General features: G+C 41.2%; 2 protein-coding genes across 2 annotated transcripts in view; both read right to left on the bottom strand.

Moving 5' to 3' along the window:
• uvrag (UV radiation resistance associated gene) overlaps nucleotides 1-7,252 on the bottom strand; it is a 141,164-nt gene extending 133,912 nt beyond the window's left edge. Inside the window, exons 1-2 of the mRNA XM_036143453.1 lie at nucleotides 6,920-7,252; nucleotides 1,864-1,981 (exon numbers count right to left, since the gene is read on the bottom strand). Coding sequence (XP_035999346.1) covers nucleotides 1,864-1,981; nucleotides 6,920-7,024 — 223 coding nt within the window. The 5' untranslated portion in view covers nucleotides 7,025-7,252. The remainder of the gene's footprint in view (nucleotides 1-1,863; nucleotides 1,982-6,919) is intronic.
• A 2,053-nt stretch (nucleotides 7,253-9,305) lies between these two features.
• On the bottom strand, nucleotides 9,306-22,100 carry dgat2 (diacylglycerol O-acyltransferase 2). Its single transcript, XM_012865208.3, has 8 exons — nucleotides 21,834-22,100; nucleotides 19,285-19,413; nucleotides 19,003-19,110; nucleotides 17,834-17,904; nucleotides 14,784-14,988; nucleotides 14,085-14,259; nucleotides 12,680-12,864; nucleotides 9,306-11,380 (listed from the first exon to the last, which is right to left on the bottom strand). The coding sequence occupies exons 1-8, from the start codon at nucleotides 21,871-21,873 to the stop codon at nucleotides 11,226-11,228; spliced, it is 1,068 nt and encodes a 355-aa protein (XP_012720662.1). The 5' UTR covers nucleotides 21,874-22,100; the 3' UTR covers nucleotides 9,306-11,225.
• Between the last annotated feature and the right edge of the window lie 5,015 nt (nucleotides 22,101-27,115).

The raw sequence follows: 27,115 nt of genomic DNA, 5'->3' as shown, positions 1-27,115 counted from the left end.
CGGGTTACTTTAACAAGTACGAGTATGTGTACTTGATGCCGGTATCGGGCCAAATACAGATATCAGTATCGGTATCGGGACACCACTAGTTAGACCTTTTAGAATTGGAGATGTCCAACAATCGTAACGCTTCATGTCATCCCTGCTGAGTTTCAATCATTCCTTTAGTTCATCATTGAAAGCTCTTATGCAGGACTTGGTGTACATGAGAACCAGCTCATGCCTGGCCTGATCGGCCGTTCATGCATAGGCGGGGACAGCTTAGAGACAGCATCCCTTTTAGGCTTCATGGTGATGCTAGTATCTGGCCTACCATAGACATCGGTAGCAAAGAGACAGTATTAGCATTAATAACAGGCGCCTAAAACAACTCGACCCTTATATATCATTAGTGTCAAATACAACTAATTATTGTGAATTGCTACAATTTTGAATTAATTTTTAACCAAACCAAATCCCCACAGCGATAAACGGACATCTTTTATCCTTTCATAAATACAACTCCCTCCACACTGAGTAGATGCTTTATATAGGAAAACAAAATAAAACAGGCACTCTGCAAAAGCACAATTGCCTTTACTGGTGTTTTGGTTTCTCGAGCAGAAAGCAATAATACATGAGCATAAAGAAGGCCCTCTGTTCATTTACGTTAGGATACACAGATGCACAAAAGGAACCTTGCATACAATAAACCAGCGTTTTTCAAAGTGGGGGCCGCCAAAGGCGCCCCAGAAAACTGAAGGGAAAACAGGAAATAAATATGCAAAAATTAAAAAAATAAAATCCTCTTATTTTTATTAGCCTTAAAATATAAATGCTTTTTAAATCATTATTATAAAAAACCTGTATTAATATATCATATTGAGATGCCAAACTAAAGGTTGAGGCTCTTCTAACTGTGTCAGAAGGGCCCTGAAATGCATTCTCCCTTTTGCAACAACATACTTATGTGAGTCTAAACTTTCAACTTTTAAGCTACTCAAAACTCAGTGGGAAAATAATAGTGTTGAAAACATGTTAGCTAATACGCTGATGGTAAACACCTGTAATAATTCTCTTAGAGAGAATAAAAGTAAGAAAAACATTTGAAAAGTGGATTTTTCTGTACATAACAGAATTTGTAGCATGATTTGCAAAGAGGGTCACCGGCCAGAGGCTAATACTGTTTATGGAGCCATGGTATGGAAATGTTTGCCATAGCAATAAACAATTGTGTTTAATAGTCCCGCTTCCAACACACACCCCAACCAAAATGTGGATGTGAGGTAAAACATGGCAGAAAATTTCTCATTTTGTAATCCAGCATTAGCACGGCTTGTTTTAAATAAAAAATAAAATAAAATACACACTTAAACGGGGTCACATACTGTCTGCTCTTAAGTACCCCACACAACCCAACCACATAGAAGAAGAAATAAGCTTTGCCAACTTTTAACATTCATGAGATGTCCAGCTTTAGGACCCAAATGTGCTTCACAAGCTGGAAATGCAGAAAACTACATCTATTTATCCATTTTGTATATTTAATTCAAATAAACACGTTTGACCTTTACAAAAACAATAGTAAAAGTGAAAGTCGCTGCATTTTCAGCTTTTCTTTTGCATTTTCCACTATGCAAGCTTCATTAGATGTCTGCTTTGCTTGGACATTTAAAACCTTAATGAGAGAACCAAACACAAAAAAAATCTGTTTCAAAGACAGCTGAATACAATTTCCTTACTAAAAGAAAAATATCAGCACTTTTACAAGAAGGCTGAGATTCAATGTCATTGATAAGTGCAGAATTCAAAACCAAAGTGAGAGTGCAAGGCTGCCTTAAACCAGCATCTAGAGGGGAGGAGGGTTTGTGGGTTTCCACTGACCTCTAGAGATACGGTCTCCTACACTGAGGTGGAGGGTGAAGTAAGTGTCCAGCAGTGGAGAACCATTCCTGTTGACGATGTTCCTGGCAGCAATGCTCCGGAGATGACGCAACCGTCTCTGTTTGACCAGGGAAAGGAGACGGAGAGAAAAAAATGGAAAGAATAAATTACCAACAGAAAGCCAACATCAGCACCGTTGTTTGCAGTTTCCTTTTGTTCCCATGGAGCTCATTAACAGACACAATCTCAGCAGCTCTACAGCCATCACCTCAGTCGCTCCAAGGACAAGTGACAATAGAGACCAGAAAAGTCTCCAACCCCTGCTGCACACAAAGCAGCCTGAAACTGTACGTATCACAGAGGCAGCGACAAATGATCTGGTCACAGTACTGGGAGGACCTGATCAGTCTGGAGGGTCAGAAACTGAAGACCAAAACTGCGTCAGACGTCAGCTCCGTGATTTTATCTTTGTTCTGAAACAATAGTAAAAGCCTGTTTTACTGCAATGTGACGTCGTCTCTGCTTCAAGTAGGTATAATCAATATTTCATATCAGGAAGGCTCAAAAACTACTGGAAGTTAAGGTCTCCTGTCTTCAAATGGTTCTTGAAGAGAAATTGGAGATCAGAAAGTGGCCACCAAAGTCTCATCGGTGCATATCTTATTGAGAAATGCAAGTATTCATTTTAAGGCCGGTCTATGTATGTCAGTGGGGAAGGATGAAGCTACATTTGGCCACTTCCTGTTTCAGATCAGCACATTAGCACTACACGACGTTGCCTGACCAGTCGATCCAGCTTCTTTCCTGTAGCCAAGCAGATACGGAATCCAAGTCATGGGATTCCCTTTAAGATTACGGCCGTAGGAAACAAAATAACTCATTGTTCCACTGGGGACTTTGAAACCTCCTCCTTGAAACTGTCCCTGCACATTTCTGAATGAGCTGGAGAGAACTAGAGCAGAGGACTGTTTTTTGTTTTTTTAAATGTACCTACATAAAAAAGGGTCAAAGACAGCTGAAATCAAAGTTCACACAGAATAAAGTTGTCTACATGCTTTAGACTTGTGTGAAAGTACGATTCTGGTATGAATGTGACGTTTTTCATGAGAACTAGCTTTGCTCTTAGTATCCATAAGGCCTGATTCAAAGGCCACCTCGACCTGGCGTCTGTAACAGATTCAGATTCTAAAAACAGACTTGATAGGAAGCAACCCACAGGATACAAGAAATCTAAACCTTGGTTCAGCTGTAGGAAACCTTACATTTGCCACTAACTCCTACATGAGCCGCACATCGTTAGCATCAACGGTTCAAGCCGTTCCGTTTCAACTTCGGCTCCAAGTGCTAATAAAAAGGCCGTAGAGATAAAAGCAAAAGAGGGACTATTACGGCTGAATTGAGTTACTTTGGCATATTCCACCGTGCAATGCTGCTTTTATTGTGTCAGGACTCCCAACCGTTGGGCGTTTCAACCCAAGCGTCTTTTGCACTCATTCTGTTCTAAAACACAGACAGAGATCAGGGTAAGGCTTCATACATGGTGCTGTCTGCAGCGCTCAGGAATCGTGTTCAACCACCTAGAATTCACGCTTTTAGTTAGGACCTAGTACTGAAGGTTAGTGGAAGTTAAACAATACATTTCTGACCCTGAATCAAGCAGGAGAACTGCCTCTGTCAATAGCTGCACCAAAATGTGTACAATTGGTTTGGTCCAAATGACCGCGTCTTATTTATTACTTGTGACATTAGTTTTCACATTTTTTACTGTTATCATATTTTTGTCTGTTTTATATCTAATTTCTATTGTGTATTGCATTTTCTAAACCCTGCCGGCGTGCTCTCCACTGCTGATTGTGTTTGCGTTTATTTTTTTAGGACAATTTGCCACACCGTTACTTATTTAGGAAAGATTTGCCAAGAAGGTGTCCAGGAAAACATAGTGTCCAAACAGGTCACTGTTCTTCAGCTGCAGCAGGTGCGCAGTTTTTCCAAAGTCAAAGAGCAGTCCTTTGACAGGACCATGATTTCATTGTGGACCAAAATAACAGAGTGTGCAATTTTATTTCCCCACAATCTAGAAGCCCTACAAAGAATAAGGCTTGTTAAAAGCAGCCATACAATCTAGGAGAGTCACTACCACTGCTAATGTTAACTGTGACTCATGGGTTGAAAATGACTGAAGTGATTATGTCGTAGGAAGCAATCTATGCGGCTACAGCTCTGACTTTATTGTGAAACAGCTGCCTTTATTTTCACGGTCAGAGAATTTTGCAGTTTGCCTGAGTTAAAGCAGAAGTCAGTTTAAAAGCAACATTTTAACATTCATCATGAGATGAAACATTCTTCATCATGATTCACCATTTTTCAGAGGCGATCCCATCTCAGCTGTAGCGTAATTCAGAACTAGACATTTAAAGTAGAAAGTTAGCAGGACACTTTGTCAAACAAAGATTATTCTGGAGGCCAGCTTTCATGAGACATAACACTGAGCGACGTTAATCAGAGGTACGGCTGCTGGAGTAACTGAGGTGGTAGTTTCATGCTCTGGCTGCTGGGTTACTGTGGGAACAGGAAATTTGAAAACAGGGTGTGAATGCTTGTGTGGGACCATGTCTCTAGTGGGCAATAGTTTGTTTCAATAATTAATGTGGTTTAAAATTACAAGTCCAGTTTCTAAGATAGAATGAGTTTCAATACAAGCTTAAAGAAGAATTCTAAGTAATAAAACATTAACAGCAGTTTAAGATTTGCAGGTCTTTCTGGATGAATAATGCCAGTAACTCAACCAGTAATATATTAAAGTGACTATCCCTGATGAGGAGAACAGTATAGTTTGAACTGTAAGCCCCGCCCCCAACTGTTTTCCCCAATCAGAAACCTTCCCGGTCTCCTTCAAATCGACTAAACACACGCCTCAAGCTCGTGCACAGTCCTCCAGAGGATACAAGGCTTCATCGAGGGACTTTTCTTCGTTTTCTTTGAAATAAATGGCTACATCATGGGTAAACAATATTTTCCTATGGTCAACACTTACATGCATGCCACGCTGTTCTGTTTATACACCCTGTGAGGAGCTGCTGCTTAGCAACGGCTCCGCACCTCGTTGTACCATTGGCAGAGAAAGTCGTCCCGGGTTGTCCCCAGTTTGCTGCTTATTCCTGCTGAATTAAGCCTGGACTCGCTCGATCGTGTGATTAGTAAATTGTTATTATCAAATTAGTCTTTTAACTCATAATACATTGCATAAAAAGCATTTTTCTTTCCAGAAAATAATTATTGCCCTTAGCTGCACAGTACTGTTAAAAAGACCATATTTGCTGGAGTACAATGAGGAAATTAAGCATTTCAGGTTCCCATTACTGTTTGCAATCTGTTCTCCAATGATGGCCCCGCGCAACCGCCTGTTAGGCCCTACGTTTGCTACGTCAGATTGCATTTTAAAGTCTACCATTGTTATCATATTATCATTTTCATTTTCCCTGTAATTATGGAAACTATTTCATTGGGTAGCACAACCCCAGACAAACACAAAATACACTGGAAGATCATGAAAAAAAGGCAAATAGCATTCATTTAGAGAGTTCTAAGAGTTCTGTTAATTAAGCAGGATGGTCCGATAAACAATTGATTGCTACTGTATATCCAATCCAATTAGAAGCAGTGTCAGAAGCAAGATAATCCGTGTTATTGTAGAAATGTGTTCATGAAGTTCACTTATTCACATGGATAGTCATACGGTGCATATTTAGAACACAATGTTGACACGGCTGTGGGCCATTATAAATGTCATGAATCCATCACTTAAAGAGCTTCAAAAAATAGTCCAGAAACATCTTTGAGGCTTTGCAATAGGTATATATGCCATTTCATTTTTTTTATGTTCACTAATTTGGGAGTAACCAAAACATATCTATGAATAATTAGTTGTTAAAGCAGTTCCACAAACCATGCCATGCTTTATAAGTTAGCAAGACTATATTTATCGGATTGTTCCAAGATCAGGGCGATTGTGTGCGCACAGGCCAGAAAATGAGGAGAGTTCTGCATTTAATAAACAGGGGCAAGAAGGGATTGTCAAGATGTTAATTTATTAGTGCATCACCACTTATTACCATCATAGATGTATAGGAAGACCATTTTACCAATTTAAGAGTGAAAAACTAAAAAGGCTGGAGGGAGGTGAAGATGATCCAACGCATATGTGCGCGATAATAGCTTGGATGTACACAACACTGACATCCTGAAAATGCCAGCCACACTACCATGACTACTCAAGTTGTTTCGTGTTTAGGAGACTTGCTTCTCAGGAAACCGAGTGAAGGAAGCACCCTTACTATCGATGATCCTGTGAGAAGTCTGGTTTCAGATGTGGAGGGAAGCGGTTTTAACAAAGCAAAAAAATAAAAGAGCTTTCTCTGGAAGCTTCATTCTGTTTGCATTCGTGCCAAGGTGAAGCCATGTGTAGTGGCACGCACACTCCAAACAATGACAGTTGCATGACTGATATGACTGCCTCTTCCAAATAAATGACAGAATGAATGAGTAAGTTTCTTAAAAGTGTCCCGATTAAAAAAAACATAAAAGCTAACCTAAAGCCAGTTCAGAAAATGATGACATGGCAGTGAAAACAACATGAGATCCCCTGCTACCTGGTCCCCTCGCTGACCTGTCACATGCAGACTGACATAACGTCAAGTTCTGTCACATTTTCTCAAGCACAGCTGCTGGCAGCACAAACACTGTTTCTAACGACAAAAAGCGGCCCCTAAATACAGCAGTAAGAGGCCCGTTTTGATAATGCAAAAGCAGGAGGAGAGGTTTAGGAGAGCCCCGTGTCTCAAAGCAAATCCGTTTTATTTCCTGTAAGCTAGCTAAAACAAGCTAGCTGCGGCTAGCTCGCTAGCGTGCAGTCAGTCTGACAGGCCTGCTTTCCTCCGGCAGCAGCCGTCAACCACAGCAGAACACAGAAACAGGACTTGGCCCAAGTCTTCCTCACTTCCCCCGCCCCCTCGCTGCTGGAGTCGGAGAGTTTATACAGGGGGGACTTTGCGTTTACCTGCTGGGATGTGAGCTCCACATGCAAGGCTCGAGAGGATGAAGCTCCAGAGTTGGTAACAGAGGCGGCGGGGATAGCAAGAGCCCGACCGGTGATGGAGTTCATCCTCCCGTCGGCATCTAGCGAGTGCCCCTCATTCAACAAAACACTCCATCCTCGGCGTTTCCTGCCAAAAGTTCACCAAGTTGCAGGGCTGCCAAGAGGGGCGCGCGGGTGCGACTGTTCATGTGCGCGAGGCTCTCCGGCAGCTGACAGTCCAGCGGCAGGACGTAAACAAAAGTACAGGCTATTCTGCTACATTTCTTCGGAAGTCCGTCTCCGAATTGGAAGTACGTCACTGAGGTCTGTGATTGGCTCAAAGGAGCGTCTGTCAGGAAAGGGCGGGGCTCACCTCTAGCCACGGACACTCCTATTGGTTGAAGGAACTGTTCTTCAACCAGGAATGGGCCAGCGTCTGTTAAAAGCTAGGAAATCTGCGGAATATGAGGAAGTTGTTTGAGCAGCGTGACAAGCAGGTGACAGAGTAACAGTCTGGAGTCCTATAATTTTTCTGTTAGCAACTCACTGACGTGGAACACGATATTGACATTATTATTGTAGCTTATGCGATGCATTTATATATGAGTACTAGAAATGTAACTTTAGTTCTTGCATATTCTCAGCATTCTGCGGTAAATAAATACAGCCACGATGGATATCTTAAAAATGTTAAGTCAGCAAAATTATCAAAAAGTTTTTTTTTTGTTTTTTTTTAAGTGATTAAGACCTTATTGCCTCGGATAGTATAGTATTGTATAGTATATTATTGTATTTTGTCAAATGTTAGTGTGAAATGTTGCGCTAAAATAACCGGTAGTTGCCAAGTTGTAAAAGAGGAAATCAAATACTTTGCAAAAAGCCCCATGCAGAATAATAAGCAACCACGAGGGGGCGACCCCACCACATTAGAACCATTTATGCATAAGCAGAGGACTTTGGATTTTAATGTTGACATATGGCTTTCTGGGAATTTCTTTGCAGACCTATTGGTTTGGTTGTTTGTTTGTTTTAATTTAAAACGGACCTGTTTTCAGATAGAAAGGAAATAATGAGATTTGCTATCCAAATGCTGAGATTTAAGCATTTGGATTTTTTTCTTTAAAATACATCAAGTTCACATTTTGTGATGTTGCAACACAAACTGTAAGGCCTTTTAGTCCGAGTTTGACCAACAACCAAAGTTGTGCATAATTGTGACCCGGACAGAAAAGGATTCATGGTTTCCGAAAAGGTTTCACTTTTTTTAAAGCACCCTTCACGTCGATTACGGAGGTAAGTCTTCTGGGTTTTGTCCCCTTCAGCTTTACTCATTTAGTGACTGAAATGACAAGAGAAATTTTTCCCCCATTCATTTTTATAGAATACCTAAAGGTCAGTCAGATTATATGGAGACATTCTGCCATCCTCACATAAAGGCCACATTTTTGGAGGGCATATCATGTCTTCAGATTCTACCACCTGAGTTGTGTATATCTGCAGCTGCTCTAGAGACACCATGGGCCCATTGGCTTCTCTGATTAATGCTCCCCCTGCCTGATCTATCAGCTGGTGTCAGATACAGTTTGCAAGACCTTCATAGAGCAAACTGCATCTGCATTTAAGACAGATCACACTACACACATGGACTCTGTTTAACAATTAGAGTACATCTGAAGGTAGCTGGTTGCACTAGAATTGTTTCAGGTGTATCAGATTAAAGAGTGGCTGAAAACAAATCCATCCATCCATTTTCTGACCTGCCTAATCCCTCATGGGGTCCCGGCGGTTGCTGGTCCCTATCTCCAGCGTTCACTGGGCAAGAGGCGGGGTACACCCTGGTCAGGGATTCATGCACACACTCACACCTAAGGACAATTTAGAGAAGCCAATTAACCTAACAGTCATGTTTTTGGACTGCGGGAGGAAGCCGGAGTACCCGGAGAGAACCCACGCATGCACAGGGAGAACATGCAAACTCCATGCAGAAAGACCCAGGGTTGGACTTGAACCCAGAACCTTCTTGATGCAAGGCACCAGCACTGCGCCACTGTGCAGCCCTTGAAAACAAATCCATCCATGCAATTATGCACTACTTTGCATTGGTGGTGGTTGTTCTCAATAAAAAAAACATCGAAGTTTGTGGCTGTGATCAAAACTTTAACTGGTTATGAATAATTTAGGCATGTATGTGATACAAGACAGTGTCAGTCAAAAAAAATTAACTATTAATTTCTTTGAGCACCTTTAGGTGTCACTTCAATATTCTGATTAGCACAAATGTATTATCTTTTATTATGTGCAGTCTTTTCAAAAGTGCAACTGAAAATGTTAGAAACATGCAGAAAATGGAGAAAAAAAAAAGACAACATTTAGGTCTCTTGAAAACATACAAAAATTTTATTTAAATAATAGCTGATGTCCATCATAAAGGCACTTTGGTTCTTTATTGCTCTGAGATTCATCATACAGGGATTTCACAACTTTTAGGAAATCAGTGTTGAGACCAGAAGAAATTGCTCTTTAAGATTATTAGCGATCACCATCATCAACATGACGCAATGATTCTCAGAGTCACAATTCTGCTCAGCAAAAGTGTAGGCAAGAGCTAGTGTTTGCAGGGTAGAAATGCCTGCAAATACTAGCCAACTTAAAGGGATAGTTCCACATGTTTGAAGTGAGGTTCTGTTACAAGGTAAAAGCAGTTGATTTTACCTGCAGAAGATAACTTTTTTTACAAACTCTTTGTATAAATCCAGATTAGTTAGTAGCCAAGGCTAAAGCTAACAGCTAGCCTGAGAAAGGACAAGACCAGACCTGTACCACCTTTAAAAGACTCCTATCGTAAAAGAAGCGTCACATTTCTGCAAACTCCAATTCATGTCCCTTTGAACCATCGTCATGCATGCCCCGGGCAGTTATTAACACGAGAAATCGGCATGAAAGAAGTCCGATAAATGAAAAACATGGAATGTTTGTCAGAATAATTGCTGTTTACAAATGCTTCCATATCCTCTGTATGTAGTCATCTATTTCAGAGCAAACAACCGTCTAAAGCAAACATGACGGCAGTTTAAAAGGTCCATTAAAAAAAATACATATGCACAAGGAGCTGGCTCATTTTTGAGAGACAAAAAAAATCATTTGGTTTTGGCCCCATTTATCCCTCATATCCAGTGTCCAAGGCCAACTAATTTGGATATATAGACTAAAAGAAGTTTGAAAAAGATGTACTTAGGTAAGGTACTGACTCTTACAAATGTTTAACAAAACCTCACTTCCCTTTAATGTCCCTTTAACGCAAAAAGGTCTCAAGAATCAACCCTTCATTTTCATTAATCACACCTAAGTTACAGTTCTGGAACACACTACATACAGGAACCATCAGGACTCAGGAGTTTAACCCAAAAACTGACTCCACCTTTTTAGCTGCTGCGCAAAACCTCATAAACATAATGGGACAGGGAATGGTTTAAAGACAGAAAATTATCAGTTTTCATTGCATAGACGGCATGCATCCGCCTAGAATAAGAGAAACGAGAACATGAGGCTCAGCAGCACAAAGATTACTTCACAAACATCTGATATCAAAGCCAGTTTTTATAAGAAAATCTTCAGAACAAAATTATTACTACAAAAGTGCATGAGTAATATTCTTGGAAGGACAAGCCAAACATGTTTCATCCCCTAAACAGAATACATTTAATACTTTATGGCAATAACAATTATAGGCACGTGTGTACTGTCCATTAACAATGTCAATCCAGCCTATAGAAAATCTACACTGTAAATCTGAGGGGGGCAAAAAGTATCTTTGGCTGAATTAACATTTGGGCACATCAACCTACTATTAAATTGGACATTCCACTTGCATTGTTTGTGCATTTCGCATCTAATAGGGCAATAAAGCGCATAAGGAGAAGTATATGAATGCACTGGTAATGGCATGTTTTCCAAACGACTTCACAGCTCCATCTAGTGGAGCTTCCCCCCTCTGCACTGATAAGACAAAGCATGTCAGAAATCTCAGAGAAACTGAATAAACCCCAAAAAGGCACAGCTGTAGAGGAAGCTTTTGGTGTAGCTGTGTCCAAATAAAAAGTTCTGCAGTGAGGCAAGCATTCTGGAAACCAGTCTTTTCCAGGGCTGGAGCTACAGCTGTGCGAGTGCACATTATGAACACTGCGGTGGACTGACATTTCTTCTACACGCGTACGGTCTCACAGTGCAGAGATAAACCAGACATCTGAGGCAGGACAAGGAGGAAGTTCAGCCAGAGCTCCTCATCCTCTCACTGGATGTGCAGGATGTCGCTCTCTTTCAGACCAAAGCGGGTCTTGTACTTGTCAAAAAGGCACAGGAGAGACCTGATGTACATTCCATGGTACAGATCCACCATCTCCTCTGTTGGCTCCTCAATTTTAGGCACTGTGATCGGCTCCCCAACTGTAAGAACAAGACAAGTAGCGATGACAAAGGACTTCTTAGAGACCTACTAAGCTTTAACTGGCATTACCTGCCACTGAACTATCTGTGGCATTAACAACCTCACTGACTGGATGATTTGTTAGCAAGTGTATGTTTTAGTGTGCCAAGAAAAGAAAGATTCATAACTTAAGCCACATTCTAAAATAAATTGACTTTTATGACCAGCCCCCGTTTCAACAATCAGTGGATTCTCCACTACAATAGTTTTCAAAACAAAAGCACCAATCAAACTAAGGTTTTATAGTACTTTGCAAAAGTGGCCTTACCTTGTAAACCTTTTCCCCATTTAGTCATGTTGAAGCCAAGAACTTGCATGTATTTTACAGCTATTTTATGTAAGAAACAAAGATCAGCTGGCCTCACTCAGGTGTAATTCAGACTGAGCGCAGCTGTTCAATGAAAGGCACAAGGCCGAGTTATAAAACAATACCCAAAGCTTTCAGCAACTTTTGGAACACAGTTTAATCCATCATCCAAACCTGAGGCCACTGGCAAGCTTGGCAAAGAGTGCAATAAACAAGAGAAGTAGCCTAGAGACTGCTGACAACTCTGGAGGAGCTGCAGAGGTCCACAGCTCAAGATTAAAAATCTCTTTGGCCAACTTTTTTTTCGCCTACATGAAGAATGATTGCCATCAGTGGGACAGATAAGCTGGAAAGAGTTAATGAGAAGATGGATGAAGCCAATCATAAGGCAATCCAGGGGCTATAAACAAGATCCTGACTTGTGTAGAGGTCTTCCTTTCACCAGGACACCCCTTAACATGCATCCAGAGTGACAACGGAATGGTTTAGCATTTTCATGCATTGGAATGGCCTAGTTAAAGTCCAGATTTAAAGCCAGTTCAAATCAGTGAAAATACTTTAAAATGGATGTTCTCAGACTCGCCAACCGATCGGAGCTTCAGCTATTTTGCAAAGAAGAATGTGTTAAAATTGAGATGTTTAAACTTGTGGAGAAATGCTCCAAAAAGACTCACAGCTGGATTTTCCAGAAACATTGGCTCTGTAAAATATTGACTCAATGGGTTGAGTAGAAATGTGCACTACACTTAAGATCTGTTGTTGCACAACATTTGAACATGCATCATTTTCATTTAGCTTCATAAGTCTGCACTGCTCTGTGTCAGTCAGTCCATCATAGTAGCTCAATAAAGACAGGTTAGCAGTGGTTACAGCAGGAAAAAGTTCATAAAGGTTAAAAATACTTATGCAAAACAGTGTATCAAGTTTTTTTTCCCTCATCTAATTACTTTACCTATGGTGGTGATAGGATTGGAAAAAGGCACAATGCCCCAGGAGCTGCCGTAGAACAGGCACGGGGCAAAACCCAAGAGCTTCTGTAACCTTCTCTGCAGAGCTTTCCAGCAGGTTCCGTCCTCAAAGATCACCTGCTTGTAGGCGTCGTTCTCTCCAAAAGAATACACAGGAACCAGGTCGGACCTGAACAACCACAGACAAAGTAGCTCAACTAATGCCAACATTCTTAAAAGAAGAAACAAAGAAAACACAAAGAATAAAAACAGTATTTAGCCCCAGGTGGCAAATGTTGATTTAGAAATCCCTTTATTAAATAAATAAGATGCATTTCACGCTGATCTCCATGTGTTCCACCTAACGTGTTATCCAGTTAGTTTAACAGCCTACGTTATTAGTCTGTTTTTATTGTTATACAACCATTGTATCAGAAAACGAGTTGGCACTGAAAGCAGTCATCACACCAGAGGGCTGAGTGCAAGACGTGGCAAACATGTGAATTATAACACGTCTCTACTTAGCCATGTTGGCCGTTTCATTTGACAACAGCAAAAGGAAACATTCAGAAGGTGGGTTTGGCCTTTGCTCACAGCTTACCAACTGCCCGCAGTCACTTAAGGTCGTAGAAAAACACCGCTGGCATTAGCAGCCTAATTTTAGGGCTATTCTGGGGAGACGCTTGTGTTTTTGTTGTGCCGGGGCATAAAAGCTATGCAACAGGATTGTACAAATAGGAAGCGTCAGGATTGACGTTTACTTGGAGAATATGATGGCCTTCTTAAATTCTCTGAGGGAAACTTTTTTAGGATTTCATTGGAAGGTAATCATGAAGACCGGTTTCCCCCGTTGAAAAGGTAAAGCTGTTCCGCTGATTGCAACGTCATCCCCATTTTAGAAGAATTAAACTCGTTCCAGAATCGTGCGTCCTCAACACTTCTGGCTTATGTGGGCTAAAAATGCTAACCTAGTTGTTATGAAAGGGGGTCTACATAACTGCATGTCTTTTTCCAGAAAGCTCTAAGCTTCTTAGAAAAAGGTGCACCCAGTGATATGATAATCCTGAAATGTTTGCGTTAGAGATACAAACCGAGATGACTTAGCGGTGCAGTTAATAACGGTGATTAATGCATTGCTGAGGCCAGGTGAGAGCCAGTTCACTCAGTTTGACCTTTCAGAGCGCGTAGGCCATGCCACGAGGTGCTCAACACAACACAGCACATTCATAACAGATTTGGTAATGCCGTCTCCGGGCCTTTTTAACCTTTCTAAGGTTAATCATCTTGGGTTCATTCCTGTGGTTCACGGCAGAGACATTTTCATAACAGATTTGGCTAAAGCTAGTATTTTCAGACCTCAAAGCCTGTGTGGGTGTGTGTTTATGTCCAAGTATTGCAGCCGACGCTCACCCTTTCTGCAGGGCCAGCCTTATAAAGCCTTTGCGGTTCCTTAGGGTGACTGAATTCATGCCCGGCGTGCAGTGCAGGGACTCCGCCGCTCCTCCGACAACGATGACCACAGCATTCCCTGTCCCGTTACATGAGAGCAGGTAGTCTATGGAGTGCCTGTTCACTGGGCAGATACCTCCAATGGGAAAAAGGAAACAATGAGTTATTTGGGTAAAAGGATACAGTAGCTTTGCACTTTGTCGCATTTCTTTTGCAAACATTAAACGCAAAGGCAATGAGTTTTTGTACACGAGGTTAGGTTTTAATTACTTTTGAACATCAGATCAGATTATTTTATGTCCAGACATAATAATAAAAAAAAAAATGGGGGGTTACTTTCATTTTATCTGTAAAAGGAAAGCAAAAAGCACAGTATTTATTAAGTGTCTTTTAAAAGCAACAAAACTCTAGGAGATTGTTTTCTAACATGCAAACTGCTCTGCAGTAACCCAAGTATCTGGAAGGTATGTCTGGGCAAAGATGAAGCTAAAGAACAAAGAGCTACTGCAGAGTTGTTTAAGCTCTAGAAATCAGTCAAATCAGCAGATCGAAGTAAACAGAAGCTGTTGAAGCCGGACAACGGGACAAGGGTCAGCTTTCTGACAAACGTGCTTATCAACATCGTCAGCCACGACTCCAGCACCTCCTGAAGTTTCTCACCCCCGGACATCAGGTAGTCTCTAAGGACAGGCAAGCGGAAGTTTCCCGCCAGGGTTGCCAGGGAGGGCTTGATCCCAGGAAACTTCTTGGAGAATCCGGTTGCCTCCGTGCCAAAGTTGCAGAAAGCACCGAAGCAGAAGATACCGTGGGGATGGTAGCCCAGTATGTAGTTCCGGCTAGGAAGGAGGTCGTGGGTTTTAATGAGCTGCAAGACAAACATGGAGAGCGTAAGGCTGGACGCCACGTCGCTGTACCAAGGTTTGATACAAATAAAGTCCTGTTGGGGACAAATATGGAAAGAAGGCTTAAGTAACAAATAGTTACCATTTACAGTACAAGCTCATGTAAAAAATAATAAAAAAATAAATAAAAAAATGGTAGTTTTCCTTTTTAGTCATTTTGCTTGCTGGAGGCATTAGACAACATAAAGATATCGATTGATGTGTTATTGTTTTTAGAATAGGATCTGGGAGCGCTGCCAGCATTTTAGTAAAACTAGGACACCGTTATCAGCTGAAACCAAATAGAACTCTCCTCTCCCTCCTCAAACACAATCATAAAATTACCGACCCAGTGCGGCTGGCGTTCACCTGTTCGGACCGGCAACTTTGGACTTTTAACTTTCTGCACGATTTTTGAGATCTTCATTTCATGCTTAAGCTGTAAAGTTGCACAGCCCCACCAGAAGGTACACGACCAGCTCTGCAGAGATCTCTACTGTAACACGAGGCTCATAGTAGTAAGTCAAAGTTGTGTAATCACATTAGGAAAAGGCGACCGCATGTAGGATCGCCACAGTAGCACAGGCCTCCAACCGGCTGGCGAGGCAGCCGTGAGCCGATATGCGCCGGACAGTGAGAGGGAAGGAATAGAACAGCTCCCCTCTGTTTGATTTTTTTTTTTCCTTGGGGGGGGGGGGGGGGGGGGGGCTTACATCAGATTCCAGAGGCGTGTTTATTTGACACTTTTCAATCGATCAAAATGCAGACTCACCGCCGTGTTCAGTTCCACACAAACATATGCTCAGACTTTGACCGGTTGGCTTCCAGCTCGTAAATAACAGTCACTTGATCACCCAAGATAAAGCTTGATTGCTCTTCAGCTAATTGATTCCTCAGCACATCTCCTGTTTGTTTTTTTATCCATGGACAGAGCAGAGGCTTTATAAAAAAGGACTAAAATGTAAATTTTAGCCTGGCGCTGGCTCACGTAGGACTTGCAACAGTACTGATACTTCAAACGTAAGACAAACATGAGGGATGCCAGCTGGATCTCAAACGGGCGAAGACAAGCGCTCCAACAGTTTAAACATCACAGATCAATACGATCAACAAAGTTCAGCTCCCTCCAATTATTCTAACTGAAAAGAAGATTTATCTTCTTAAAATTGATACGATGCATCGTCTCATCGGTCTGGGTCAATTTTTTTTTTTTTTTAAACCTCCCCATTTCCCCACATTTGCGGTGCTTGATGCCGTGAATTTGTTCGGAACATGTCGCTAACTAATTTATCAGTGGATCCGTGGAGGCAGAAAGAAAACAAAACATGTGACATGCTTTAGTATCTCACTCCATTTAGTCCGACACCCATAAATAACATTCAGTGCAACTAGTTCCCTTTGAAAGTCACCTCAATAGCAACTAGATCCCAAATGAGCCGACAATACCAAATTATGCATTTTGGTTGGAATGTGAACCAATTAGCTTAGTAGTAAAGCAACATGGCACATGACACTAAACACACCATGGTGGTGGCAGTACCATGCTATGGAGATGCTTTTCTTCAGCAAAGACAGCAAAGCTGGCCAAAACTGTCGAGAAGATAGATGGAGCTAAATACTGGGAGTAAGGCTGTAGAAAGATAAGTTTATTGTCCAGTCGACAAACTTGCACCGCTAAACACAATGGTTTAGATCAAAGTGAGTTTGACTGGAATTAAACTGGTGCTCTCTGTGCAATCTGACTGAATCTGAGCAAAACGGCTCAGATTCAGTCAGTTAAGTAAGCAGGTAAAAAAAAAAAAAAAAAATTCAGTTTCCAGATGTCCAAAGCTGGTCAACTCATACCCCAAAAGACTAAGAGTTGTGGAATGCTGCAAGGAATGGTGTTTCTACAATGTATTGGCTCAGGGGAGCTGAATGCATATGCATGTGAAACTCTTCATATATATTAGTACAAAAAAAGAAAAAGAAAAAAAAAAACATTTTTCAACTGGGATGGTCTCTATCAGATAAAATGCCAACAAAATGCACTGAAGTTTGATTGCTGCATCACTTATATATTGTATTTAAATCATGTGAAGTCGAATTAAAACTACTAAAAATCCAGCATCACCCTTTAGCAGTTCCATCATTCAGAAAACCCCTGTGTAAAACCAAAGTAGGAGTTCATATTGATTTCTTAATTTATTCAAAAATATTTTGTCCTCAGCTGTTTCATTTAACTATTACCATACCAACAGTGGACTCTTGCTTAGGTTTTAGGATAACAGACCAAAGGGTTTCAAGAACTATTTAATTAAGTTTTATACATCTCTGTTTCAGTAAATCAGACAAAAAACTCCTGTGACAGCTGACTGTAACATTCAGAAAGTGATTTCCTGCGTTTCATCACACTCCAGCCTTGACCTTCGGCCCGGCCAGTGACAGCTACCGTACCGCCCTCTGCATGGGGCCAGCATGCATGTGTTTTTGTGCCAGTTTGTGCTTCCACCCTGCTCCAGGCTGAGGATTACCCAGATACCTGAGGACTATCAAGCAGAACAAAGGCTCAAACTCCAAACCAACGCAAACCCTCCATCATTAACACAGGACATCGCTGGAGCAGACGGCTGATACGCCATCCAGCCCCGATAAGCCTTATCTGCGAGATAATGGAAGACCTGCGCACAGCTGCTGAAGCCATACAGTACGGACTCTGCCCGCCAAGTCAGAACAACTGGATGTTTTCAGGATTTATTTATCGTTTGATTGCGTTTACTTTGCTCCCGATATTTAAGTCTGCAGCTGCTTCTATTAGCAACAGTTCACTAAAAAGTTGACATAAATTACCCTGATGGGGAAGTAGTCTCTGAAATATGTCCAAACTGTCCAGTTTCTCACCCATGAAGACCTCCTGCCACCTGAAGAGAAAAATGAGACAGCACTCAAATAAGGAAAATGAAGAGTAGAATTAATTATGACTTTCAAAAGCAAGCCACTGCACAGACATGTCCCTTTTTTGTGTCCTGTCTGGCAATGTGACAATAAGAATTGTTGCCTTAATGCCAGAAAGAGCCCAACAGATTATACTTTCACAAGCGGAGCCTAACTGCTTTCGCCAAAGTGCTCCACTTGATTTATATATATACACACACAAGAAGCTTTATTAGATTTTATGCTCATGTTCAATGGACACTGAAATGGGAAGGTAAAAGAGAGAAAAAGGAGAGAAACAGATGAGACAAAATGCTAAAAAGGGAGAATTCTTAAACACGGCGGGCTCTTCACCTCTTTTTCCCTGTCTGACATCAAATCAGACCAACTTTTCCTATTTTTAGGTCCGTTAGGATCATCAAGATCTGTTCCATTTAATACCTGAGAATTTTTTCCTTGTAGAATTTTCCATTCCTGCAAATCCCATTCATATTTGATGGCATTGCCTTTTAAAACTGTTACAATATTAATCTAATAAATTGCAACAAAAAGTTATTTTCTCGTCCTTGAGAGATAAAAATGTCCTAATCTTGTTACATTTCTGATCCGACGGAAGGGGTGCTTCACAGCATTACTGACTTGTTTGTGAAATTCAAAGAAATTTCCAGAGGCACATAAATAGGAAACCAAGGCAGTTGATGGATCAGTACTGACCCAAAATGGCAGTCAGCCTCGTTTTCATTTAACTGGGAAAATCTTTTGCCAGCCAGCCTCTCCTCTCAGTCAGCCAGTCAAATTGTGCTGTTAGATAGAAGCCCACCAAAGCAGCTAGGAAAAATGCCATGCCCTGATGATTTGGTGAGAGGAAACATTCAAGGCACAATGCTTTACTTGTTTCCGCTCTTCGTTACAAAACAGCTTACCCAATGCTGCGGTGACACAGAGCTAGTCACTGAAGTCGTTTTACATGAGGGCATGATGACAACTCAACAAAGGCCGTTCAGGCGCTCACGTAGGTTCACACTTTGTTACGTTGATGAAGCAGGTTTAAGCAACATCACTGCATGCATGCGCTTGTTCTCTACCTTGTTTCGGGGTGTTCCAGTCAACAATGAGCCAGGCGGTGTAAAGGGCAGCAATCAGCCAGCAATCAGTGCAGAACATGTAGATCAACAGCAGTGTGCAGGCAATACCTGGGCACAGAACAGAGAACCAACAGTCCCTCCAATCACATTTCAGTTTATTCATACAGGAATCTAGACCGTCACCGTGAAGGGAGGTGAGGCCTTGATGCTGCAAGGCATGCCTTCATCATTACTTGGCCATCTTAAGCTGAGACTAATGAGCCAACGCACACAAACACTCACCCAGGGCTAAGAAGGAGATGACCCACTGCAGCACAGAGATGGCCTGCAGATGTTTCTCCATCTTGGAACTGCAGGGCCACAGCGCTGACGGCAGGTCCTGCAGGGAGGAGAGGATGCTGGAGCCGGTGCCTGGAGACAGCACACGCAGGACGACAATAATCCATCCCAATCAAGTACAAACAAAATGGCATCTTTTATTTTACTGAAAACATAAAGTTAGCGTGTTGTCTCCACAGAAATGTTTCTGTTGTTGTGAGGGAAAAGAGTTCAACTGGGTCAGAATAGGACATGAAACTCAACATGCAGTTAATGATTTCCCAAAAACAGCGTCCAGGGGACCGCTGCCTCTGACACTCACCAACACTTTTTGCTGGTGTGGCCAAAGCATCCAAGCCAGGCGGCTGTGCTTGTGAGAACTGACGACAAAGCGGCCTCATTAAACGGTCACCAAAGCTCGTCAATGCAGAGAACAGCTCGCCCCGGGGAAAAACACCGCCGTCTAATCCCATCTAGGCACACTGAAAATAACCTAGCTCCAGGATTCAGTCAGTAATACCTGTAAACGAGAAAGCTCCAGCCACTTAAGACTCTCGCTGCTTGAATGTGCATGGGAGCTGGCCGCATTTCCGTCTGTGGAGGCCAAATCTGCTCATGCAGCTGATGTACTTTTACTAATACAGTGATCCTTCCAGAGAGGTTTCAAAAGGGGGGGGGGGCAGATCTGTCTCCATCTTGGAGGTGGCCCACAAAAGCCAAAGCCATTACAGAAGGTCAAGAGTTTGATTGTGCTGTTGTCATCGTGTTTATAGGGAGGCTGGGAAAGAAGGGACAGAGACATCCTAGAGAGGCCCGCTATAATGGACAAAAATGATAAATGAATGAATGAATTAGTTAATTAGAGGTCTTATCCCATTAACATGTGTCCGTTTGTCACTTAAATTGATAAAATGATGATGCAAAAATGCTAAAGTGTGACGCTCTCCTGCCAGGCTGGCAGCTAATCTATAGAGGTGACCATTGCCCCCCAATTCCCTCCCTTAGCGGTGTCCCTGTAGACGGATCCGACTGCACACAAATGGCTTTATAAACCTAATCACAGGGCAAACATGGAGATAATCAGGCTGGGATGTCTGGTGTGAAAAAAAGATTTGCCCCTCAAGTTTTGTCAAGTACATATGTGGGAAAGAAAGGTAGAACTGCAGAAGTACCACAGTTAGCTGCTGCTCGCTGGTACGGTGCTCCCACGCCTGATGAGCTCCAGCTGTGGGTGAACCCGACATGGCACAAACACAACCTGGACAAGGTAAAGGAGCTAATCTGGACAGTTTGATTTTTATTAGGTTCTTGAAAGCAGATGCCATTCTTTAAAGAATAAAAAACTGAATTTTTTTGTACAGCACCACGACTGTCATTTTATTTAGCGAATTATAACCTGCGCCGTATAGTCAGTTATGGAAACACCTTTAGTTTAGTTGCAGCTATGGTTTAGTCGAGGTTTTTCCAGAGGCTTTTGTTGAGTTATCGTTGCATCCCATAACGGTGAGCACACAAGAACGTTAGATGCTTCGCCCCCTTTGTGACCTGACCTCAAGTGGCTAAAGTCGAAATCAAAGAATTAACTGCTCTGGGAGGGATTAAATCAGACATGTGTCGACTGCAGGCAAGTTTCAACAAGTTACAGTTTCAAAACTGTAAACCTTTTCTGCCATAAGCCTATTGTCTTCATGTTTAGCTGCGTAGCCAGACGACAGGTCAAAAGTTCATGGAGTTCCCTCCCCCACCTGTTGCTGCTCACTGGCAGTTAGCTGGTCGAACAAAGACTTTCCTACCCGCTTACAGGATGGGCAAATATGGCATTTTGGAAGCCTCTCCAGTTGCAAAAACAAGGACTGATGGCGTTGACCCTAAAGAAGCGCCACCCATCGCTCTGATTAAATCAAAGTATGAAGTTACGGTCGGAAAAAACTACAAAAGGCTATAAAAACACAAAGAGACAAAAAGCAATATAAAATCATAATATACAGTTATACTCTAAAAATGTGCAATGCTGTGACATAAAACACTAGAAAGCTTTGCTTACCACCCTGCAAAGATGAAATTAACTCAAAACAAGCAAAGCAAAGAAAAAACGGCCAGCGTTCTTTACTTGATTTGGCAAACGGTTAACTTTGGGTCCCAGAATAAACATTTAGGGCAACACGTGACTTTTCCATGACTTGACAAAAAGTGAGCTAAATTTTATTTATTTAACCGAAGCCTTAAAATCCACATGAGGGCGTTGACGTTAGAGAATACAAACCAAATCCTCCAAAAGCACGTCGGACAGATATTTTCAAAATTCATATTCCGAAAAAAAGAAAGAAAGAAAAACGAAAAATGAATAAAAATACAGCATATTTGAAGATTGGGCAGATTTTAGCTCCAAATCGAGCATCGGTGAAACAATGTTGCGGTTATCATCCAGGAACTGTTGGATGTCATCGTACCGAAACGGAACTCTGAATCTGCTCTCTAATCCCTGACACTTTGGCATCAGAAGAAGACCTTACCTTTAAGGACTCCAGAATAGGCAGCGAGGATCGTCTTCATGGCTCAGACTTCTCTGTTGTCGCCCGGTGGATTTGTTTCTGAAAGGCTAACCCTGAGGTGTCCTCTGGCGGTCCGCGCTCTGAGGCTACAGCTCCTCGGTCATCCCTGCGTCCGGCAGCAGCTGACTGAAGAGCCGAGCGGCGTTTATTGACGGCTTTTTTGAACCGGTGCGGGTCCACGCGGCGCCGCGCGCGCGAGGATAAACCTGGAGAGTGCAGTGCCGCGAGACCCAGAGTGCCTGTGTATTTATGAAGGGCGGTCACGTGGGTCGGCTCAGCTGCTGGTGGAAGCAGCCCAGCCTCAGCCGCGCTGCCTCCGCGTCAGGTGGGAGAGAGAGAAGAGGGGAGGTCTGCTGCAGATGCTATCTATCTGCTCGTGTGTTTGGACGCATACACGGAGTGGGTTTATTAGACATTTTTCAACATCCCAACCTCATCCATCCACACATTCTCCATGAAGGGTCGCAGAGGGGACTGGTGCCTATAGCCAGCGGTCAAGGAGCGGGAAGCGGGGTACTTCCCGGAAAGGTCGTCTATCACAAGGCAACATCCAAACTTGTTTTGGTCATTGATTGGATTTTTTTTTCTTTATTTTTAAATCAGGAACCAGAATAAAAAACGAATAAATAGAAACAAAACAATTGGTTAATTGATTATAAACTTTCAAAACAAATATGAGTCCCTTTTTTTCTTCTGGTCAGAAACGGATGAGTAGAATTCTAAATTATTTCAGATTTTCTTTTCATGTTTAAAATTATTTGAAAAGCAAAAGGAACCGCCAGCAAATTGACATAAAAAAGGCCTCCTTTTTATCATATTCTCCCGAGAAACTGCCTATATGTGCTTCAACCTTATGTCACTCCCTATAAATGGTAGCTAAGTGCAAAGGGAAGAAAAACCTGGGTAACACCTTTGAATTGCTCAGAGGAACTGTACTTTAACTTTATACTGTCACAGGACATGGCGGCTGCAGGAACAGGTCCTTGTCTAGGATTATTAAATCAACAGGTTACTAAAATATGGAAATACAAAAGTAAATAAAAATTAACCCTATTTAAATGTTTACCTTTAGTATCCAACGTGGCTGCTGTGAATATAAACCATATTTAAAGTTGTATGTATAGGCTGCTGTTTGATTGTCTGCATGTCTCACTATTTATATTATGTTAAACCATATTTTCTGACTTGCAGCCAGAACACGCAGGAACACCTTTGACCTTTCATCATGGACGAGACCTGCTTTTCTCCATGTCACTTCCAAACGTTGCTGCCGGACTTTAGGCCTAGTCAAAACAACATCTTATTTCACATATAGGCAGCATCCCAAGGTATGTTGGTGAAGATTCTCAGTCATCCAGGTCATGGTCAATCCAAAAAAGGTTAAAAAATTAAAACTACTGGGCTTCTATTCTGAAGCTGAAAACATTTAGCTTCCCATCCAGGAAGCTTTCCCAGTTCAAAATGTCAGGAGTAGTGTGAAGTTCCAAGCTTCTGCTGGCAGGCCTTTTTAGAGCTTAGATTCACATGCAAATTCAGCCCCCAACAAAGGATAGTTGTTAGGCTCATCGTTTGCCTGGCTCACAGGAAGAATGTGGTGGTCACATGTGTGGAGGTGAGGGGTGAAACTTGGCAGGAATCAAACCTATCGCTGTGTTGTAAGTTTTTGAAAGTTGAAACCTGAGCCCTCCTCCTCTGTTTAAAGTTTTTTTTCTCGCTTTAAGTAAATGGCTTCCTTCACGGTTCACCCCTCTCTTGAACCGTCTGTCTTCTCTGACCAAAATGTGAACATTTTGGTCCTCAAAAGAGTGTCCTTTGTCCTTAAGGTGTAGGTGGACTTAGGAGGTAGCTCTCCTGTGCTGAGCCATGTGTCTGTGGAAAGGTTGTTTGGTTTCTCCAATATAAAGATCAGAACATTCCTCACTGCACTGAAGCGCATACACCACTCCGCTCATCAGGTTTGGGGGTTTTGTCCCTAGGATGCACCAGCCTCTGTCTGAGGTTCCTGTGGGGTTTGAAATGCACTGGGATTTTCTGTTTGGAGTAAATCCTGATGAGTTATTTGTCTTTGTTAGATTTTGAGTTTGATTAAGGGTACATTTAAATCTTGATAATATAGCATCCTTATACATTCTTCCTGTACTTTTTGACTAAAGTGTTGATTAATTTTTGTGTGCATTATGAATCATTCTTTATTTCTGAGATGTAAATGAACCACAGCATTCCTCCTTTTAATGGGATAGAGATCACTGAATGTAAAGAAAAATAAGTAAATATATCCTTTTGCACAGAGTGTGATACATTAATAAACTGAATGATTTTTGATCTATTGTGAGACTGAATGGTTCAGGAATCTTATGATACATTGCATAGCTTAATATATATACAAAAGTATAATAAAAACCTAACCATGGACAAACTCAACCAGATGGTCACATAAAGGTTCATGTATTTCTATGTTTAAGGAGCCGATTACATGTTTTCTGTTAAATGATCTGTTATGATTCTTAGGTATTTGGATTTTGATTTTCATTTGTGTTTCGATCACTTCTGAGTTCTTTCTTATTGCTAGAAAGATATTGGAATATTAGTTAATTCCTTTGTATTTAGTAATTTGTGTTCTGCTCTCTTTATTTATCTTGGATCAGTAGCAGTCTTTTTTTCTTGGTTTGTAGTTTTGTTGTGTCGAGTTCAGCCTCCTTTGTGCTAATTAGTCACCTTTCCTCAGTCTGCTTATTTTCTCTCGTCCACAGCTGTTCCACCATCGCCTGACTAATTCATATGCAGTCAATGTCATTCTCCACTTTTCCCTCAGTATATAAGCTTGCTGGTTGTTGTTGCTCTTTGCTGGGTTTTTTTCTCAAAACTGCTCTTGTCTGCCCCATGTAACCCTGCCCTCTATTGTATTCCCTTCATATTCCTGGTTTGTTTGTTTATTTGTTTAGTTTCATGATCCTCAGTATAATTTTTTTTATTTTTGCACCTTGAATTTTGTTTCATATTTATATTATAAACACATTTGCCTGCGTTTCAGTCCTCCACAACAAACACACCGTTTTCTTAATATAATCAGACTTTATCTTTAGCAAAAAATAAATGCAAGTTTGAGTCCTATTGGAAAGAATCTGCTATCCTTTGTATCTAATGCAATTTATCCCAAAACTGACACCACAAGGGAACAAAGCCAAGGTTCATAACATCATTTGGATGAAATCTATCAAACAGTCCTTGACATGAAACGGGTGTTGAGAAACAACTGGCAACCTCAGCGATGTAATCGTACATCTCTGTATCATTTCATCTGAAAAATTATTGCTGCTCAAATAGTTGTTGAGCATTGATTGCCCTCCATTGTTTGGTTTTATAAATATTTGAACACTTCTTTGTCTTGCTTGTTTACGTCAGTTTTTTATTTCCTCGCACATTTGACAAAACTGTCATTATTGTTTTGATGGACAGGTGGAGTAAGTAAAACACATTTTTACAAAAGTTATTATTAAACAACATATATACAAAATATATTATGTTTTTATTTTATTTATTTATTTATTTATTACTTTGAATCTATACCTCTTCTTTTTACAGTTTATTTCAATAAGCAGGTGTATAATGTCTGTTTGTTTTTTCTAGTGCTAGTTTGTGTGTCTTGAAACTGAACGAACCAGGGTTGTCTTATCAAGTGTTCCAGACATTTCATTAGGAAATATCAGGGCAATGCCAAATCATATAAAAGCCAAAGTTCACAGACAGATAACATTTAAAGGGTTATTTGGGTCAAATAAAACAGTAAATCTATGTTACTTGACCCTATGTCCCAGATATTAATTCAAATCCATCTGATCTATGAACTAAACTGAAAGATCAATATTTCTGAACAGAGACCTGAACTCCCTTTATGTTGTATTTTTGTTGGAGAAAAGCTAAGATAAGATATGCTGCTGGATTCTCCTAATACAGTGATTTCCTTTGTACTTTGATCGGAGTCTTGAAAAATAAGTCAATAATGTAATCCTTGGGCCATTCAAAACCACCCCAGGGCCGTTTGACACCCCTCAGTCATCGGCTGTGAGCAGCTTCTCCACACAGTAGATTCCTCTGTTATCTCCTGGATGAATACACTCTTACTCTCTATGAATGCATCCATTACTTTTCCAAAGTGCACATCAGTTTCTTAATAATTTACATCTTTGTATCACATTTGTGCTGTAATTTTTCCCAGAGTCAGCATTTCGTAAAGTCCAGCACAAGCTCTTACAGAAATATTGCCTAGACTATGTTGTAATCATCAGAGCGTTGTCCAGTATGCCATCCATTTTGTGTGGAAATGCTGTATCAGAGGACTGCAATCTCATATTTCAGGTTTCTGCCAAAGTTCACAGACAGCCTTATCATTCTGAACACCGATCCAAGACCAGACTCTGAACACTGATTTCTGATAAGAAGAACAACCTCAACCAAGCACAGGATCACTTTTATTGATCCGATGCGTCAGTCAGTGTAGTGTACCTGAGCATCTCAAGACTAAATTAACTAACTTTCTCATTTTTAACGCTCATGCAAGAATAAGGACGTAAAACAATTCAGATATTATGACTATGTTGGTAACAAAAATGCAAAAAATAAAATAAAATAAAATAAAATAAAATAGAGAAGTTTCAACCTTCTCATCTTAGTTTAGAACAGGGCTCACCAACCTTTTTGAAACTGAGCGTCACTTCACTGGTGTTGTGTCATATGAAGGGCTACCAGTACTGACCTTTGAACTAGAAGAGCCAGAGTTCACCTTAACTTTATGTAAAATAAAATAAAAATGTCATGCTTTGAAAGATATAATCATTTTTAAATCTGTATAAATGCAAGTGTGATTAAACAAGAAGAGTAATGGAATAAAATAAATATTTAGTTGGAGCTCACTGGTGGATTGTGCTTTTTTTAGAGCAGGCACCACATGTGGTCCTTGGAGCTTCTTGCTGCCCACGGGCATCGTGTTGGTGACCCCTGGTCTAGAAGAACAACAACTGCAAACAATATAACCAGTGAGCTTCAAAAGATTAAGAAATGCCAATATACATAAGAATAAAATTGTACCCATTTATGAAAGGTTATTTGATGCTAGTGGCCATTATTTACATTATTCAGACTGATAAGAGACAGCCAGAGAAGAGGAGGAGTACGTGCAGCAAAGGGTCCAAGGCTGGGAGTCAAACTGCACACGGCTGCAGTGAGGACTGATAGCCTGCATGCAT

This window comes from Fundulus heteroclitus, chromosome 11 (assembly GCF_011125445.2).
Source record: "Fundulus heteroclitus isolate FHET01 chromosome 11, MU-UCD_Fhet_4.1, whole genome shotgun sequence".
NCBI classification, from domain to species: Eukaryota; Metazoa; Chordata; class Actinopteri; order Cyprinodontiformes; family Fundulidae; genus Fundulus; species Fundulus heteroclitus.
This window is presented reverse-complemented; position numbering and strand designations above follow the sequence as displayed.